General features: G+C 37.0%; 1 protein-coding gene across 2 annotated transcripts in view; it reads left to right on the forward strand.

Moving 5' to 3' along the window:
* Positions 1–19,196, forward strand: part of vps13b (vacuolar protein sorting 13 homolog B) — a 304,204-nt gene that overhangs the window by 21,077 nt on the left and 263,931 nt on the right. For both annotated transcript variants that reach the window (XM_087805873.1, XM_087805872.1), the window contains exons 5-13: positions 619–786; positions 860–1,041; positions 1,238–1,412; positions 5,420–5,688; positions 9,540–9,635; positions 11,094–11,216; positions 11,298–11,435; positions 13,972–14,059; positions 18,242–18,427. In XM_087805873.1, coding sequence (XP_087661999.1) covers positions 619–786; positions 860–1,041; positions 1,238–1,412; positions 5,420–5,688; positions 9,540–9,635; positions 11,094–11,216; positions 11,298–11,435; positions 13,972–14,059; positions 18,242–18,427 — 1,425 coding nt within the window. The remainder of the gene's footprint in view (positions 1–618; positions 787–859; positions 1,042–1,237; positions 1,413–5,419; positions 5,689–9,539; positions 9,636–11,093; positions 11,217–11,297; positions 11,436–13,971; positions 14,060–18,241; positions 18,428–19,196) is intronic.

Raw genomic sequence — 19,196 nt, forward strand, 5'->3', positions numbered from 1 at the left:
TTGTTTGTCCTGTGCTTAGGAGGATTTATTACTCTATATTCTTATGTTTTATGGTCCAGTTTCTCAATGTTATTGGTGTCTTTTTTCGTTGAGTAATGACCTGTTTATATAGGTTTTGGTTCTTTTTAGCTTCTGTTTTTCTTTACTGGCCATCAGTAACTTAAAACCCTGCACCTGTAATCATGTTATATGACGACTACTCTATGAATTATTGCCTAAGGTGTTGTTTTTTTTTGACCAAAGTGATAAATGTCCATTTGAGCTTGGATCCCTTTGAGGTATTGTGGTCGTAATATTCATTTAACATGACTTAGTCAGAGGCCGATAAAGAGAACAAATACTCTGTGGATTAAAAGCATTTCTGAGACCCGGTAGAAAGAATCACAATGTTTTCTAATGGATATTTTCTTTGCAGCTGTCCATATAAACACAAAAAGAAAAAGAAAACATATCAATAACTCTTTTAATTTACAATGTCAGGAACAGTGGCAGGGGTCACTGAAATTAGGCTACTATTGGTAACGCCAAAAATGACTTAAACCCTCCATTTGTTCATTGAATTAAAAAAATATTCACGTTTTAATTGGAGAATCTTTAACGTGTGATTTGTTTTATCAGGTTATGTGCAGAGTCTCATCAGACGTGTGGTGAACAACGTCAATGTTGTGGTGAACAACTTGATCCTGAAGTACGTGGAGGACGACATCGTGCTGTCGGTCAACATCACCTCCGCCGAGTGCTTCACCGTGGACGATATGTGGGAGAGGGCCTTCATGGACATCGCCGGTGAGCAAACAAGACAAGGAGGTTCAAACGCTGAATCAGCAGTTTTTGATTACAGCTGTTTTTCTGTGTGCAGCTCCAGAACTGGTCCTGAGGAAAGTGATCAACTTCGCTGACTGTACCGTGTGTTTGGACAAGAGGAACGCCAGTGGCAAGATTGAGTTTTACCAGGACCCTCTGCTCTATAAATGCTCCTTCAGGACGCGTCTTCATTTCAGCTACGACAACATCAATTCAAAGATCCCATCGGTTATCAAAGTAAGAAAGTTAACATCCGTCTAATGGAAACCGAAAAGAAGAAATGTAATGAATATTTATTTTACATTAAAAATTGACGGGTAAACTGACAATTAAATATCATAATGTTATAATTTATAAAACATATTTTCTGATGGATTTAAATGTATTTAAAACTAAACTTCTTGCTGGATTTAATCCACATTTGTTTTCCTAGATCCAGACCATGGTGGAGAGCTTGAAGTTGTCCATTACCGACCAACAACTGCCAATGTTTATACGCATCTTGGAGCTGATCATTGCCCTCTACTACGGAGAAATAGGAGGGCACAAAGAAGCAGAGCGAGAAGAGGGCAATGGTCAGAACAGAGAGGCTTGTTCAAGTCCTTCTGGTGAGTTCTCATTCTTCGGTTTCTCACATACTTTTACCAGAAGACGCCAGATGAATCGACTCCAAGTTCCCAATAGATGATAATGAAACATCAATTGAATGTTTTGGAAACAAGTTCCCTTCGTTGAAGTCTCAAGGATTTGTGACTTAAAATAGTTAACACATTGTACGACTGTGATTCAGGAGCCCAAACAAAGTTTGTATCAAACTGGTATAGGCACTTTTGTTTTCCGCACGGAGTATGCTTCTTCAGCTCTTTTCACAAACAGTCTTTGGGGCATGTAATGTAACACAGACCAAACTCGTCAGGCTTCATCTCCATTATTTGGAAGGGTGCTGCAGGGAAGTGGATCAAGACGTTGTCCCGTGAATCTTCAGGAAATTGCATTTCCCACATTTAGTTGTGAAAAAAGCGCACATTTGCACCTTCTATATTAAAACACCCGTCGTCATGTCAACACGAATAGGTTTTTTTCACATATGAGATTGTACTTAAAATAGCTGTAGCCAACGTCTCTCCGAACCCCACCTCATTCCAAAAAAAACCCACATTCCACCTCTCCCTAACTGCTCATCTTCTCCACAGCCAAAGAGAATGAGATCAAGTCCTCGGTCCCTCTTGGCTAATCAGTCTCTGTATTACCAGGAGCCTATTATAGCAGAGGGGAAGTGGTGGGCAGAGGAAGACGGGCCAACAGAGTAAAGCAAAATTCGTTCACTCCCTCCAACGAGCACCCTGCCTGCTGGCTTGGAACTTTTACTGCAAGTTGGCGCAGCTTCCCGTTTAGCGTCCAATGCCAGATGTAAGAGTTAGTGTCATGCTGCTGCTATGTAAAGCCCCTGAGAATGAATTAGTATCCCATCACGAAAATATACAAGAGAGGACCAGCTTTTGGAACCAGAGCGGCCCCAGATCTCGCATTGCTGGAAGTCATCGACATAGTAGAAGAGGTGTGTGTTTAAGTATGTGGGCGTAGGACTTTATGGTTAGTTTTTATCTCAGGAGTGTTTCTCGTTTCTCGGTTTTTAATCCGAAACACACTTTTAGTTTTTAAATGATGGTTTCAGATTTTACTACTTTGCTTTGCAGCATTTTTCATAAAACACAGAATCCTTTTTCTCTTGTTCGCCACGATTTATCTCTCCTACAATTATTCAAAGTCATTTGATACACACATTTTTATTGGTTTTATAAATGCTTTGTAGTTAAAATGATTAACTGATGTATCATGAAAAACAAAGGCCGTTGGATGAGAAATTTCTGATCAAGACTTTCCATGTTTTCTTTTCTTAAGTTATACAAAAACAAGATGCTAATGGGTAAAAAAAACAAACACACTTGATTTTAATCTGTGGTTTTACAGAGTCTCTTAGATTTTGCACGTTATTTTAGTCATACTTTTTATAATTTTATGACTTAGTATATCCACACATTTAGGTCTCTGTTAATTTTATCTGCAGGTGAAAATATATTCTCATAATGTGTTTTATTTAACATCCTTTCACATTTACTACTGTCAGTGTGAGCCTTTGTATTTGTTGCTCGAGCTTTGATGCGGTTTTGTTCTGTTCCATTCATTCATACCTTTCCCATTATGAGTTCCAACCTTGCAAACACAGCCGACACTGAATAAAAAAAAAGTACTTCTGGAAAATAAACTACAAAGACACTTGGAAAAGATGATGTAATAAGACCCAGTTGCTCCCTGATTTAACAGGTTTACTTTGTTGTTCTGCCAAATAGTTTGCTTGCAGCGTAGAAAAGTTACAACTACAGTCATTTGAACTCTAATTCTCAAGGATTAAGATTTTATCTCGCTGCCGTGGTCATCAAACTTGGTGGAGGATGGATGTAAATTGTTATGAGTTTTTAAGTAAAGGTATTCACCACGGCGCTATACTCGACTCATGATAGTTGTGCGTTATATTTGTTAGGCACACAAAACAATATCTATAAGTTGCAATACAATAAAACTCATGAAAACAATAGGGACCTGATAATTATTCTAATAATGCTATTTTAGTTATTATATATTGATTATGTTTTGGTAAATCTAGCTCATTTTTTTAGAAAATTATTCTACATTTTCAGCTTTTAAAATGATCATCAGACTAATACAATTATTATAAATAAAACAAACACACGTGTAAAACTGGATGTAGGGTTTTGTCATCTTAAATACTTGATTGAAGATTCATCAAAGTGAAAATGTAAGATTATTTTGATTTAAGAGAGTTGAGTTTCTTTGTAGTATAAATGTAAATGACCAGTTGATCGTTTTATTAAAGTATCTTTTAAATGCAGCTGTGAAATTCAACATTACCAGAATGCTGCAGAGAAAAAGTGCAGATCGGTTAAAAAAAAAATACTACACTTCATTCATTTGTACTTTGTTATCTCCACCTCTTTTTGTCAATTACCTTCTGCTTAAGTTTGTCTTATTTTACTTTCTTTTCTGACATGTGCAGTTAGCATTTTTTAATTGAAAACATCATGGTCTATTCTATCCAACAAACCTTTTTACTTTTATTTTAAAATAGCAGAAATAATGTTTTTATTATTGTTTATTCATATGTGTGAGTTCTGACCTACTTGTCACATGTTTGTCTCCAAAGAAAAAAAAAGAAGAAATCTCTCAATTCTGTATGATTTTATTAAAGAAATCATGTGGTCCCCACATGTTAGCATGTGACACTAACCTTTTAAATATCCCTTTCAGTATTCTTTATGTGTCTTAACGTCTGTAGGTTATTAATAAATGTGCTGTACAGCATTTCTGTGCGTGGAGACTGCTGAGACACACATTGGTGAAAATGTTTCATTATTTTTAAACTTTATCATGTGCATCCCTCTGCGTACACATGGAGGGACATCTACTGGCCTGTGAGGGCACTGCTTTATCTCACTCCAGTGCACAATATCTAACTTTTACTCTTATCTATTAACCTAGTGTGCACCCATACCTCTATCTTTTGTGTGCATGCTATTACCAGAATAAACTTCTTCTTTCTGGATCATTTTTTAAGAAAGTTATTTGATGAAATTCAAACTTTAATGTGAATTTAAATGGAGTAAATAAAAAACGTTTGCTCTGTCAAGGTATTTATCTTGCACCGTTCAGCATGTAACCTGTGCATATTCCTCTGGGAATTTGTCTTCCCCTGCTGTGGATTAATACTTCAAAGTCTACTTAATTTTCTATGTTTTGATCACTTGATTGGTAATTACACCTTTATTGCCTTGCCGTTCCAACATTGGTTTTGTCAGCTTGTGACGTGAAGTGAAAAGAGCTTAGCTTAGCTCGAACTGACACCTCAAAGGATTTCACAGAGTGAAAAAAAAAAGAAAGAAAGGAAAAAAAAAAAAAAAAAAAGGCAGATCGGTCCGAAAGATTTTTAGATAGGAGGCATAAGAAAAACATAACAGGATAATTCAACATGCCGATTTCCAAAGTGAACGATTTAATTAAAATATGTCACTTTTTTTCTTTTTTTTTTTAACGCGGCCTTCGCCTCTAGGATTCCTGAGCTGTGATCTCACGGACATTGCTGTTTTCTCGCTAAGGACGTGAGGCCGTAAGGAATGGGATTACACATTCTTGTGTATTGACATCAGCTTCCTTTTCTCTCCCCAAATTTGTGTGGAAACAGACACGATGAGACGAGTGTAAGAGGTCGCAGGATAGGTTAGCGTCGGTCCAGGCCAGGTCGGTTTTTAAAGTCCAGCGGCTGCATAGCTTTGAATACACACCAGTACAATATATGATGATAAAAATCCCACTCACACTATCATCGAAGGTCATTTTAAAATAAAAATATGAGTGAAACTGATGCAGTTGTAGCTGAATTGTTTAAATAATTTTGAATATTTTTTTTTTTTTATTGCTTAAATAAACCTTTTCATGAACATTTATGTTGCATATCAGCTTGCTTATCATTTAATGATATATTTGAGATTTTTATGCCTCAAATTATGTAATAAAAATTTCACTTGTCATTGCTCCGCAGGCATGGACGTGGATAAGGACAACCAGAGTCCAACCCAGAGCGCCAATCAAGAATACTACATGCAGGGTCCCGAGGACATGGACCAGGGCTGGATGTCTTGGGCCTGGTCTTTTGTCCCAGCCATCGTGAGCGAGGAGGAAGAAGGAGACGAAGGATTTTACCAGCCGGGGGAGAGCGAGGGAACACTGAACAGCCATCTGCAGCACACCACCAGGGATCCTGTGGTTTCTATCGGCTTCTATTGCACAAAGGCTTCTGTCACTTTTAAGGTAAAGAGACAGTTTAATGGCGCCAAAATAACAGAAAAAAATTCTGATACCCCAAAAGAAAAGATTAATTTTAATGTGACAAGACAGCTTATAATTCTGCGGAATAAAAAAACGAATTTCAAATTATAATAGACCTTAAATTATAAGTAAATACTGAAGGTTACTTAGAAAAGTCAGCAATTTTCCATAAACTCCACTGTAGTGATACAATAATCTCACTTGCAATTTTTGGAACGATTTAATGGGACACTTTAGTGACGCATTTTCGTGACATATTGTGATTGTTCCAACCTCTTTGGTTTGAATCGATTACAAACATGTGCTTTATTTGGCTGTATCCTCTCATCCTCAGTCATCGCTGGCTCTAGCTGTATCTCAATGTTCCTTTAACTACAGAGGACTTAATGACTGCTGATTGAAATGTAATTGTTATACTAAAACCCTGTAAATATTTGTAATTAATTGTAAATAATACAAACTAATTATCTTATTGTATACACACTTGGATCAGAATCAGAAACTTTTATTGCTAGTTTTGTAAACAAAACACAGGATTTTTTGTTTTTTAGGTAATGAAAGTAATATGAGTGAGATAAAAAGAGATTAATAAGATTAAAATATTATATATATTATATATATATATTATATCATAAAATAACTATGATTCAAATAAATTATGATTTGATACCGCTCCCCCCCCCGGCTCAAAAGAAAATTAAATGTTTTTATTAGTTTTATAAAAATGTGAATAATAATACAGTTACATAAAAACAAAAATCTATATATATTTTTGTATTGATTTTATTTATTTGTTTTCCTCTCTCCCCCCCAACCCTTTTACCGTAGCTCCGGGCAATAATAGATGCAAAATTCATGCTGTTTTCCTGACTGACTTTGTTGAAAGAAAGTGGGACTAGACTTTACTGAATAGTCAAGACCTATTGGAAACATTTATCTTTGAATATTTAAATTTTGATTGACTTAAAAGTAGCCAGTGCAGAGACTAAATGTTGTGGCTCATGTGAGACATTTCCTAGTTTTTATCCAGCACATGTAGTAAAACCATCATACTTGCAATTTTCAAAGTCTTTTGTGAGAAAAGATAAAAGAAATAAAGCTGTCAGTGCATTTAGAGCCTAAACAAAAGTGTTCCCTAGGAAGAAAATTATGATATTTATTATAAAATGACTGTTCTGACTGATATTTCTGTTGTTCAATTTAGCTCCATGATGAAGGCCATATGTTTAATATCTTCTCTTCTTGTCACTCCTTAAACTGCAGTTCTTTTAACACACATTGGATGTATATAAGTCATACATCGACAGAGCCGGACGAACCAAAGACATGTAGACAAAAGAGTCATTGTCCCAATGTTGATAATAATAGTCTGAAAACTTTATTTATATAGCACCTTTTTGGAAACACTGTTCCAGATGAATTGGCCCCGGGAAGCCCAAAACCTAGATGGGTCAAATTACCGGTTTTTACAGGGGTGAATTTTTGAGGTTTATTTTCTCCTTTGTAATAGATAGGAACGAACATTTCAATAAATTTAAACATACAATCTCAAGCCCGTTCTTTTGGATAATAAGGGGATTTTTCCAGGTTCAAAATAGTGTCTTATTGCCATAGTTGACTTCCCTTGTTTCACCCCCGATACATGTTTGGTCATCTTTTGTGGTCGTAAAGAAACGGACGCCAGGAAGTTTTCGAAGCCCCTCATCTCTGTGTGCGGTACAGGGGAGGGTATCGTGACCGCTAACTGGTGTCTCGGGTCACGTTAATGTTTTAAACATTATACATGGTATGATGGCTATTGAGAAAACGGATCTTGTACCTTAATCCTGCCTGTTCGCTCAGAATAGTTGGAATTCATCTGCGTTTCCCCTCAGGTTTTAGCCACTTCAGATCACATTACTGCATGTGTGTGTGTGTGTGTGTGTGTGTGTAGGGTGGGGGGGGGGAGGTCAGTAACTGAGTGTGTGATTAGTGTAAGGGAGGCACGTCCCTGGCCAACTTTTTTTTAAAATTGTTCCTGCATTGTTTGAGTTCTTTTAATCAATGAATCGCCTCCTGTTTTGGGTAATTGCAGGCAGCTGAGAGGTGGCTTTTTTTTATCTCTTTCTTTAGGGAGAAGTTTTTATAAATTATGTTTTTCAAAGTATTTCCTCTCCTCTGCGCTACTTTCCCGTGTAAAAAAAAAACAAATGTATATATCTTGAGGAGCCTCCACTTCTCACCTGAATGCTCTGACCTTATGTCCATAAGTAGCTACCTGTCGGTTCGGGTCTCGGTTTCTGTCGCCGTCGTATCCCGTGTCGCCAGCTTTCTGAAAAAAGCACCGTCAAAATGTTGACGGAACCCTAAGTGATTAAAAAAAAAAAAATCCGATGGAGCTGGAGAAGTTTGCAGGGCTGGTTAAGTGTCTGCTCCATCAGTAGGAGTAATAGGACACAGCTGCTTCTTGTTCTGCACCTGCTTCCTGTGTTAAAGTTGAATGGGTTGGGTTCTGCGCAGTTCCGCAGCCATAGTTGTTATAACAGCTTAAGTATCAGGTCCGTACCACACTCACCACATCCTTCAATTCGTCTTGCGTCGCCAAACTACCGAACAATATGTTGTGTTCGCGTAGTATATGCTTTTCTGGTAATACTTCTGTGGTTGCTAGCATAAAAAAAGTGGGTCATAAATATCCTTTTTCATTTTATTTTAATTGAGCTTTCATCTCATGCGGTATTTAACTTGATTGAGGATATTGGGTATTAGGGCTGTGTATTCATCGCGATACGATATGTATCATGATACATGTGTGACGATACGATACATTGTGATGTATTGCGAATACTGCAGGAGCAACTATACATTGTTTCTTTTAAGATTTTTTTCTGGCTTTTACAACAAATAAATCGGCAAATACTTTCTCTAATTAAATGTGAAAGTGTTTGTGCTTCTGAAAATATTAACATATATGTAAATGTATGTTAACAATGCCCAATGTATTAACAGTCTCAAACAACTTGGAGTAACATGCAATATCCAGTATCTGTCAGTATTTAAATTTTAACTTCAAACTCTGCTTTAAAGCCAAAATAAGTCCAAGCATCAGCTTCTAAAGCAGCTGGAGCCTGGTTTATCATTTAGGAGGCAATGACAAATGTTGCCAACTAGTGGCCGGGGGTTTAATTGCAACTCACAAATGAATAAACGCATAATCATTTCAGTTTTAATTGTAAAATAAAACATCACATGATTGTCTTTTATACACACACTATTGAATTATGAACCACAAATTGAATTAAAAAATATTTTTAGCTACAGTGCTATTGATTATCAAGTATCTGGGCGTAAAAATATTTCGATAGATATATCAATATTTTCTTACACCCCTATTGGGTATATGTTTTGTTGTAACTCACAAATGCAAGAATCGTATAAAAGACAAGTAAAATAAACCAAAATCTCACAAATGAGATCAAAGAGAACAGGTTCAGCCTCACAGCAAGACAGACACTAACCAAAAATGTGCGTAATATTAAAGCACACCAACTTAAAAAACTAAATCAGGATCTCAAAATTGACGCCTTCCCTTTAGTGTCTATAGTTAGTGTGACAAAAATCGAGAAAGACTTGGAAACAAAAGACAAAACAAAATGTCTTAATCTCAGTGAAACGACATAAAAAATCCATTACACATTATAGCACAAAATAATTATCACATTTGGATTTAAAGAAAAAAAAAATTCTGATTTAAATAAACTTGAATTAGCTCAACTTTTCTTCCCACTCGATTTTTAAGGGTAACTCGTTCCAATATTATTTATTTCATTTTATTTTTAATTTTTCTTCCTCAGTTAACGGAGACACAGTTGGAGAGCAGCTACTACAGTCCACAGAAAGTCAAGTCTCAAGAGGTCCTGTGTTTGGAGCAAGAAGGCATAACTATCGAGGTAAGTTTTCCACTTTTTTATGCAATGTAGTTAGTAAGTAAGTAAGTAAAAAATGAATATTTGTAGAGCGCTTTTCCAGACTAGGGTCACAAAGCGCTTAAACAAAAGTAGATTATTGGACGGTGAAAGTTATGTTCTAAATACTTACTGTTAATTATTTTATTATATTTCAGGTTTTATGAAATTACTTGAAAAAGTTGTTTCACTTTTTGTCTTTTAAGGTTTTTTACATTTCACATCTTATAGCTGAAGTAGATCAACTGTGTCCATATAAGTATTGGTGTTTGTGTTATCAGTGGACAGTGTTATAATGGACCAATCAGAATAGCTCAATGGTTCTCTCGACCAATAAGAAGGCTGCCATGCATGTCTCAGGAGGAGGATTTCGATTTTTTGTTATACTGCTATTGAGAAAAGAAGGCTTTAGATGGTTAAAACTAAAATATTTTCCATTAATAGATAGATGAATAGATAAAACGTACCAGGTTATTTATGAGAATGTGTTTTAATCTGATGAATCTTTACTTCTCTGTCACACATATTTGATCGTTGATTAATGTTCGAGTGAGTCCACATGTTTATATTATGCAGTGAGAAATTACATATTTCTCATTTTATTTGTTAAACCTATTAAGTTCTTGTCCTCCCTAAACTCTCCATGTGATTATTCTTACTCAGCTGTTGGACGGATTCCCTCCTCACTACATCTATAAAACTCTCTCTGGATATTTTATCTCGAGTCTGATGTGATCGCGAAGGAATCTCTTCCTGAATACGGCCCAGCTCCGATCATTACCGAGTTCCCCCGCGGCGTGAATAACATTTTTCAACCTTTTTTTTTTTTTTTTCTTGATTACCTGCTCGTAGAAGAACAGTGGGCTCGTTTTCTAATCTTTCCAACAGATGTGAGAATTCTGAAAGATTTCCTTTCCTAATTTTCAGTCATTGATGCTATTGCTGGAAGACGGACAAATCAGTCCGAAGTGGGAGTAGAAAAAAATAAGCGAGAGTGTTGAAAGGCAAAGCAATGGCTAGTAAAACACGGGAACTTGGTCTTGTAATTATTGTGTGGTGAAACGTAAAGTTTTATGGGTTTGCACTCTGTTTGGTTGTCTGCTGGGTGAGAACCACACCTTGCTGCTTGTAGGGGCTACTGGAGTGAACACATGCACACATCTCTCTCGGGGGAAATGGAAGCTGTTTGACCCTTGCTCTTTTCTGCTTCATAAAAAATAGCCCACAGCTCTGCCAGCTCCACCGACCATTGTTTCCTGCACTCGTCATAGTGGCGAGGAACCCGGTGACTTATGGGTTATTGCACACGGATAACAGACTTCATATAACCAACAATTATGCTTTATTGAATTTAAATTTTTCGCTTACAATAATAAATAATTTTCCATCAGTTTCTATTTGTAAAGTCAAATCGTGTGGTTTCTTCTTTGGTTGTACTTTCAGGTTCTGATGATGGGGGAGCCCTTTTTTGATTGTCAGATTGGCTTTGTCGGCTGCCGGGCTCTCTGCCTGAAAGGCATCATGGGAATACGTGACTTTGAAGAAAACATGAACCGATGTGAAGAGGTAAAGGGGGGGGAAATAACTTTAGACCGCATAAAAACGCAAGTAAGTAACTGATTTGGATCTTTTCCCCGTCACTGACAGGAGGCTGTTTTCTTTACCTGTGGTGACAGCCTGAGCAGCAAAGGAATGACTTACCTGACGAACTCTCTCTTCGATTACCGGAGTCCGGAGAACAACGGCGTCCGAGCCGAGTTCGTCCTGGATGCAGCGACTCACAAGGTAAACTGGCAGGCACTGCCACACATTGAGAGTGAGTGATGTCATGTGAAAAGTGTGCCTGTTAGAGTTTAGGGTTTCCATGTACGTGAAAAAAACCCCCCAAAGTGGCCTCTTTGTTAATTACTTCGATGTGCAGTTTTTTTTAATTGGTCATATTGCTGCCAATTCTAGATTCTACAAGAGTGTTGTCTACTGTTCAACTCCATACCAATACTCGGGAAAATATTGTATACTCAATACTAGTTTCCATATAAAATCGCCAAATTTAACAGGAGGACAACATGTAAAAACATAAAAATGTATCAATTAACGTGAACTATTTATAAAAAACATTCATAAACAAACGGCCACCGCACAGTTTTAAGGTCTTAGGGAGTGCAAAACAAATAAAAAATAAAATAAACAATTTTGAGGTCATCGATATTATTTAATCCGTATACAATTCAAATTTATTATCAATAATTTGAAATACTTTTGACAACTCTAGTCGATAAGCAGTAACCAAACTGAGCAGTGTTTTAAAATCAAATATCTGACTATATACTATGACTATATATATATATCTGTCGATAAACTACAAGTTTTGATATGTTTTAAGCGAAGCAACTTCTTCTAAGAGTAACGTGGTATTTTTTCTCATACACATTTGCTAGTTCTTGTTAAGGAATGCTCTCATTATTTAACTTGCGGTGTTTTAAGATAACCCGGCTCCTTCTTTTTTTTTTTTGCCAACACGTCTTTTTCTGTTGACTCACCTCAGAAGTGTTGGCGACCTTTACCTAAGCGATTGTTTGTTCATCCATCCATCCAGCCATGTGTCCACGCATGAAAGTCTTTGCGAGTCCAAGTGTTAAGTGTTAATTCATTAGCTCTGTTCAAACGAAGCCAATGGCTTTGATCCAAAAGCCTGCCGAACCTATTAAACGTCTCTTAATATTTATTAATTATTAACCTGCTCCTGATAAGGCTTCAATTGAAATCTTTGTCTTTTTCTAGTGTGTGTATTTGTGCTGGACTGACAGTGATTCAATACAACACATTGAAATGTTCCAGTATATTTTGAAGTAGTAAGTAAGGAAATGAAGGGTTGGGCAACTGCAATCTAGTTCACTGCGTGGAAGAAAACAAGTTAAGAAGAGGAAAATACCCAAAAAAGAAATGGAGACATTGTTCTTAAGAAAGATTGAGATCTGAAGGGCTTAACCACGGATTGTACATGATTTACTAAGATAGCGGGTGCACATAAAAACAGTTTTATACATGTGTTGAGTGTTTTTTTTATATAATGGAAAGTAGGGAATTAAAAAACAAGTGTAACAAGGAAAAAATTCATACCCAAACTCAAGGACCGGGCGCCGAATTTGAACATTTTTTGTGGCCCCACGGACTCAAATCAAAGTAGATTAATGATTATGATAATGAAGTAACAATGGTAAAAGGAAGTACTGACCGCTTGAACTCTACAGTTTTCACAAGAAAGTGCTAAAAACCGCACAAACCCTTGAAACTAATTTACAAACTATTAAAAACGTATTTACAATCTAATGACATAAATGAAAACATTCTTAAAACAAATGAACAATACATTCAAACACTTTTATAAACAATTGAAACTAGTTTACAACCTATTAAAACTAATTCACAAACCATGAAAACAGAAAAAAAAACTTTTGAAAAACAATTACAAACTATTGAAACACATTTACAAAGTATGCAAACACATTTACAAACTTAACGGATTAACAAGCTATTAAAACAATAATTTACAAACAGATTTGCAAACGAATAAAACAAATTTACAAACTCTTCAAAAACAATTATGATCTATTGAAACAAATTCCATTTTCACAAACTATTGAAACACATTTAAAACTTAAAACATATTAACAAACTAAAAAAAATAAAAAAAATAAAAAATCTTCAAATATGAATTATTGGTACACATTTACAAACTATTAAACACAAACTCTTCAAAAACATGTGCAAACTATTCAAACTTATTTACAAACTATAAAAGCAAATGCACAAACGACTAAAACAAATTTACAAACTACAGTTTTTTAATGTATTTCAGATTATGCTAATTTGTTTTGCACTTTATAAATACTGTAGACAAATTGAACGCAACCTGGAATGACATTGACAATATTTAGAAAATTAGTTTTTTCTTGTTTGCCATATGAATTGAAACCATTACCAAAAACTTCTGTTTGGTTCAGTATCCTGGCCATTTTAATGCGTAAAAATATCAAGAAATACTGTAAATTTGGGATAAAGTTACCCTTAACTTTTATGATTTTAGTCACTATTAACCTCCGTCTAGAACTCCAGTTTTTGTTTATCGTCTTTACACAATTTTTCTTTATACTTTAACACAAATGTGTTTTTATTTTATTTACCAAAGTGTATATCTAACACAAGTCACCTTCCTAATCGCTCCTTATCTGTCGTTTAAATCTCCTTTGTGGTATCTATGATGACCCCAGTCACTGCTCCCTGCCTGACATGTTTACCCTGCTCTGGTTTTGTTTAACAGGAGACCTACACTGAGATAGCAGGCTTGCAGCGCTTTGGTGCTTTCTACATGGATTATCTCTACACAATGGAGAAGAGCAGTGGCAAAGGTATTGTCTATTCATTCCTCCCGCTAAGTTTATTTGCTCACCTTGCCACCTCTTCTCTCTTCCTTTATTCTTGTTCTTTTTTCTTTCTTCCACCTCCTCCCAATGTGCTCCATCTCTCTCTCTCTCTCTCTTTCAAACACACACTCTCCCTCACTGTCTCTCTGTCAAACAAGCTCCCCAGAGACTTCTTTGAGTCACACCCACCTGGTCCTTGACCCCTCTTGTCCTTGCGTTCACCCCAAACTTACCTGCAGGGCAGCTGTCAGAAGTGTTTAGTCTGCTGACACATATTTAAGTTTCTTTTCTCCCTCCTGCTTGTTGAAACACTGTTTCCCCTTTTCTCTCTACCTGTAAGCCCTTGAGAAAGTGAATAGACCCCTCTCGCCTAATTAGGTGTCACTCTTCCTGGACGGCCTTTGAGACGGACAGGGTTCCATATTTCCTCAGTACTACGGTGTCCAGTGAGATCTCTTTTAGAATCCTGCTCTTTATTTTACGATCCATCTCTAAATGTGGAATAATCAAGTAATCAAGCCTTGTTTTAATTGATTTATAATACTTTAAAATATCGATACTATGACATATCACAATTACCGTATTTCTTTAATATTTTATAGTTCAATATAGCGTGTATATATACTGTATTTATATATATATATTTTTTTCTCAATTTTTGTTTGCAAATATCCACAGTGTTTGTACATATATGTGATTTCTTTTTTTATGGCAGCAGTCATCAGGTTCTCCGCAGATAAAGGAACAATAAAATCATGCAAGGTTTGCGCCGTTGACTGAGGACGAGAGGATACATTTGACTCCAGCAGCTTTTCAAAGCTGATGTTGGGAGATATTTTAGGAAACGAATAAAAGCAGTTACGACTTCGTCAAGAGTCATGCGGTCTGTTAATTCTGCAACACCAGAGTCAAGTACTCGGACAACACTAGAAATACACCTTGATACAGACAGTATAGCAATGTATCGTATACACAAGTTTCGTGTCGCCAAATTCTTGCCAATACGCACCCCTAGATACACTAAATTATGGGTAATCCAATCTCCTAAATCCCGGCAAGGAGGAAAAATAGACTCTTAATTCTCCTAATCTTTTTACTTTCGAAAGTATTGAATGCTGTAGGAAATTATAATAATATTAGAGTAAAATGCCATTACCTTAGCATGCTAAAATTGTTATTTTACTTGTGTTATTTCACTTTATTTGAATCTAATTCATCTATTAAATATATGTCCTTTATATGTGAAGTACTTTTCCGTCAATTTATCTTGACGGATAGTTTGTAAAATGTAATCCTAGAAGTAATTTGAAGGGAAAAAAGGGAGTTAACAGCAGTCATAAATGTTTAACTCTGACCTTATGGGGGCCATGTGTAGCCCTCGAGCCATGCTTTGACAGCTCATACTTAATTTATGATTATGAGTCACAGTGAACACCGTATGGCTCACATCTTAACCGGATTTTTTCATGCAACTGTTTGTTTTTTTCCCATGCTTCACTGATAACATCCAAACAACTTTTGCTGTTATTTTCTGAGCTGCTGCTGTGCTTCATTTGTTGCCTTTTTCATGTACAATTGGTCCCCAGTGATCCATGGTTCCCAACAAAAATGTAGGACAATTCATTACACTTGTCCATCAAGGGCCTCTTTATATGCAGACGTTTAGAGTTAAAGGGGAAACATCAGCACTTGAGATGTCTGACCCATGTGTTTTGTAAGGTCAACACTTGTGTTTATCACAATAAATCAGTTCTACATTCAAATAATGGAATAAAAAATAGATAAACTTGTGATTTAATGTTATTATTTCAAATTAATTTAGTCACCAAACGGCACTTAAACAGTCGATTTCACAGAATTCCCTCTTCTAATCCGACCGGTGTTTATCTCAGGAAACCCTGTGATTGTTTCATTAGCAGTGACCTGCACGCGTCTTCCTGGCGTGGCTGTTGAATGTTTCCGCTGTCAGCTCCAGATCACAATCTTTAATTAAAAAGCCCGTTGATACCGTCACCCCCCGAGCTGTCAAAGTCATTTGACGGCAGGATAAGTGTCAGTTTCCCGCTCCGGCGGGACGTCTGTGGTTACCCTCTCCAGTTGGAATGCTTCTCTTCTGTCAGTGTTTCGCTGCTTCTCACACACGGACCCGATCCAGTGTCAACCAAACAAATTAGTCTCTATTGCCAAAGGACTAACATAAACTCTGTGTCAACTGAAACACTAACCCACCCAGGTCACACTCGCCACTGACATCACACTGGAGCTTGAAAAAAAAAAAAAACTTGGAAAATGGCGAACATTTTAAAATGTTTTAAATCCTTCCTAGATTTGGCTTCTTCCTCGTTTCGCTGACCACTCGAGCTTTGACCATGTGGTTGATATTAGGTCTAATCCCTTTCGGCTCGATCTCATCGAACAATGGAAGGAGAGGCAATATATATATCCATCTTATATGTCTTCGACATCAGTGGTATTCTTTCCCCATTCATCAAACATTTCAAGCAAACTTTTCGCAAATTGCAGCTCGACCCGAGAGAAGAATGTTCTGTGTAGTGTCGGAATGTTATGGGAAGGGAGCAAGTGACCGTTTGTCCTTTACTTCCTCTTCTGCCATTCATCCCCCCGCCCCCCCGCCCCCCCATCTTTATTTTTAATTTTATTGCTTTTATTGCTGTGGTGCTGAGTCTTTCAAGTGGACCTCTGGAACCGAGGCCTGTGAAGAATGGAGGGACAGCTGTGTGAGAGAAGTGGACATTTGGAATAGTCATCATTCCAGTGGTTGAGGCTGTGAGAGCTGGACGCTGCTCCGGCAGCTCATTGTTTGAACGCAGCAGATGACGTTACCTTGTTCTTGTTCTATAAAGGAAACGCAAAACAGTTTCCACGTTTCCATATTTGTTTGTTTAGAAAATGATTCCTGGGTGTATTTCTTTGTAAGAGGGGGTTATAGTGTTGTGTCACAGTGAGTGACGGCCATTTGTTTTCAAATTTAACGTACAAGAATGTCTTGTTGAACCTGTTTTTACAATAAATATCGCGATACAGGGCCAACAGTATATTTCTAGACTCTAGTAACAAGGATTTATTTGTAGTATCTTCGATTACTTGACTCTGGTGTTGTCGCAACTGCTTTCATTTGTATTGAAACCAAAATATGTCCAACCATTAACGTTAAAAACTGCTGGAGTCGACTGTATCCTCTTGTCCTCAGTCATCATCTGGAAAAAGCAATCTTATTATTTTATTTTATTCACATTTTATTAAACTATGAACCCTCAAAGAGGGTAACACGGGAAATATGATTAAAAAAAAAATACAGTAATTGTAATTACAAAATTATACCTTTTAAATGTATTTTCTTCGGTTTATAAAGAAGGTACAGACGAGGATCCACGATGAGGTATATGCCGAACCTGGAATCCAATACTCACTGAATAAGATGAATGAAAAAACCAAGGCTAACATATGTCCACGCAGGAGGGCTCTCGAGACTTTTCCAAAGAGTAATCATGCTTTTTTTAGACTCATGAGTAAAAAAATCTTTTTCCCTATTCAGCAGTTCTCACATTTTCTTCTAATCTTTTTTTTCTTGCAGTTGATTCATAGATGCTTCGTCTTCTATTGTGAAAGGTTACTAAAATGATCTGCTATTTTATGTATGTATTATGAACAACTCTAGCCATGTTGATGACAACTGTTACAAGTAAGAGTGTGTATTGGCAGATTGTGATAGTGTCTGAAAAAGGATATATTTGTAGTATTGTCGAGTACTTGACTCTGGTGTTTGCAGTATTTACTAACCACATGACTCTTGACAAAGTAGTAACTGCTTTCATTTGTTTTGAAACAAAACATGTCTAAACATCATCTTTAAAAACTGCTGGAGTCACTGTATCCCCTTGTCCTCAGTCATCATCTGGAAAAAACAATCTTATTATTTTAATTAATTATTTTATGAATAATTGCTGTGACTAATTGGAAAAAAACAATTTCCCGAAGGAGACTTCCTGAGGGATCAATAAAGTTCTACATAACCTACCTAACCTAACCTAAAAGCAGCTGGATTGGACTGTATCCTCTTGTCCTCAGTAATCTCGGGGGTCTAGTTTTCTAAAACCCGTTGTTACAATTATTAAACAAGTATTAACGTCATTTGTTCCTCTTCAGATTGTCAAGAGCTGTCTGGTGGCGTCCCGGAGCAGGAGGCGCCGACTCTACAAGAGACGTCCATCAAGAGGCTCATCGTCGGACCTCTGAGCGTCCGACTCAACAGCAGCGCCGTCCACCGTATCCTCAAGATGGTGACCTGCGCCATGGACCACGAGTACGAGCCCTACAGCAAACCCCAGCGAGGTCAGTCACATTTCAGGGAAGTTCAACTGCGGCGCTCCCCAGCTTCCACCCGAAGTGTGTACTCATCACAATGTTATTTCCTTGTGTAACACATCTGTCAACACACAGCTGTACATGAAAGTGGTGACCTTCTGGGCCGCGGGAGGGAGGTTAAGCCAAACACCTTTGTTAGAGATCAGGCATGTTTTGCTATTAATGAGCTCATCCTCGGGATGTTGTGAAAGAATATAGAACCGCGGGTCTGTGAGCAATATCTGAAGCAATAACTTTTCATTTTTGCAAAAAGATAACATCCGAGAGTTTGGGTCGTTTCAGCATCTGCGATAGATAATGCACTTTTGAGTAATAACCCCAACCCTCATGAGTGAAACCCAGTAGGTCAATATTTTATCCTGTTATTTCATGAGTCTAACCTCTTTGGAATTCGGCGTCGTTATGAATCGGCCATTTCTGACACATTCATGTGACCTTTATGTTTGATTTCGATCCAAAGCACGGTGCGTTCTTAAACCCCAGACACCGGAAAGGTCGTGCGAGAAACCCCCCCAAAACTTTTATTATCGAGACACATTGATGAAACTGTAAAAGATAATAAGACACAATCTATAAATGGAGAATTTGGTTGCAAAAGCTGGCAGATGCAAGTCACCGGGGATCGAACAAATGAGGCAAAGGGAAAGAAAATTCTCACAGTCTGTGTTGAGTGTAGAAAAGATGTTGCTATGAACGGATCCCAATTTTGGGAAATATTTAAATGTGGGGCCAACTA

Source organism: Callionymus lyra, chromosome 13 (assembly GCF_982586985.1).
Source record: "Callionymus lyra chromosome 13, fCalLyr1.hap1.1, whole genome shotgun sequence".
Taxonomy (NCBI): Eukaryota; Metazoa; Chordata; class Actinopteri; order Syngnathiformes; family Callionymidae; genus Callionymus; species Callionymus lyra.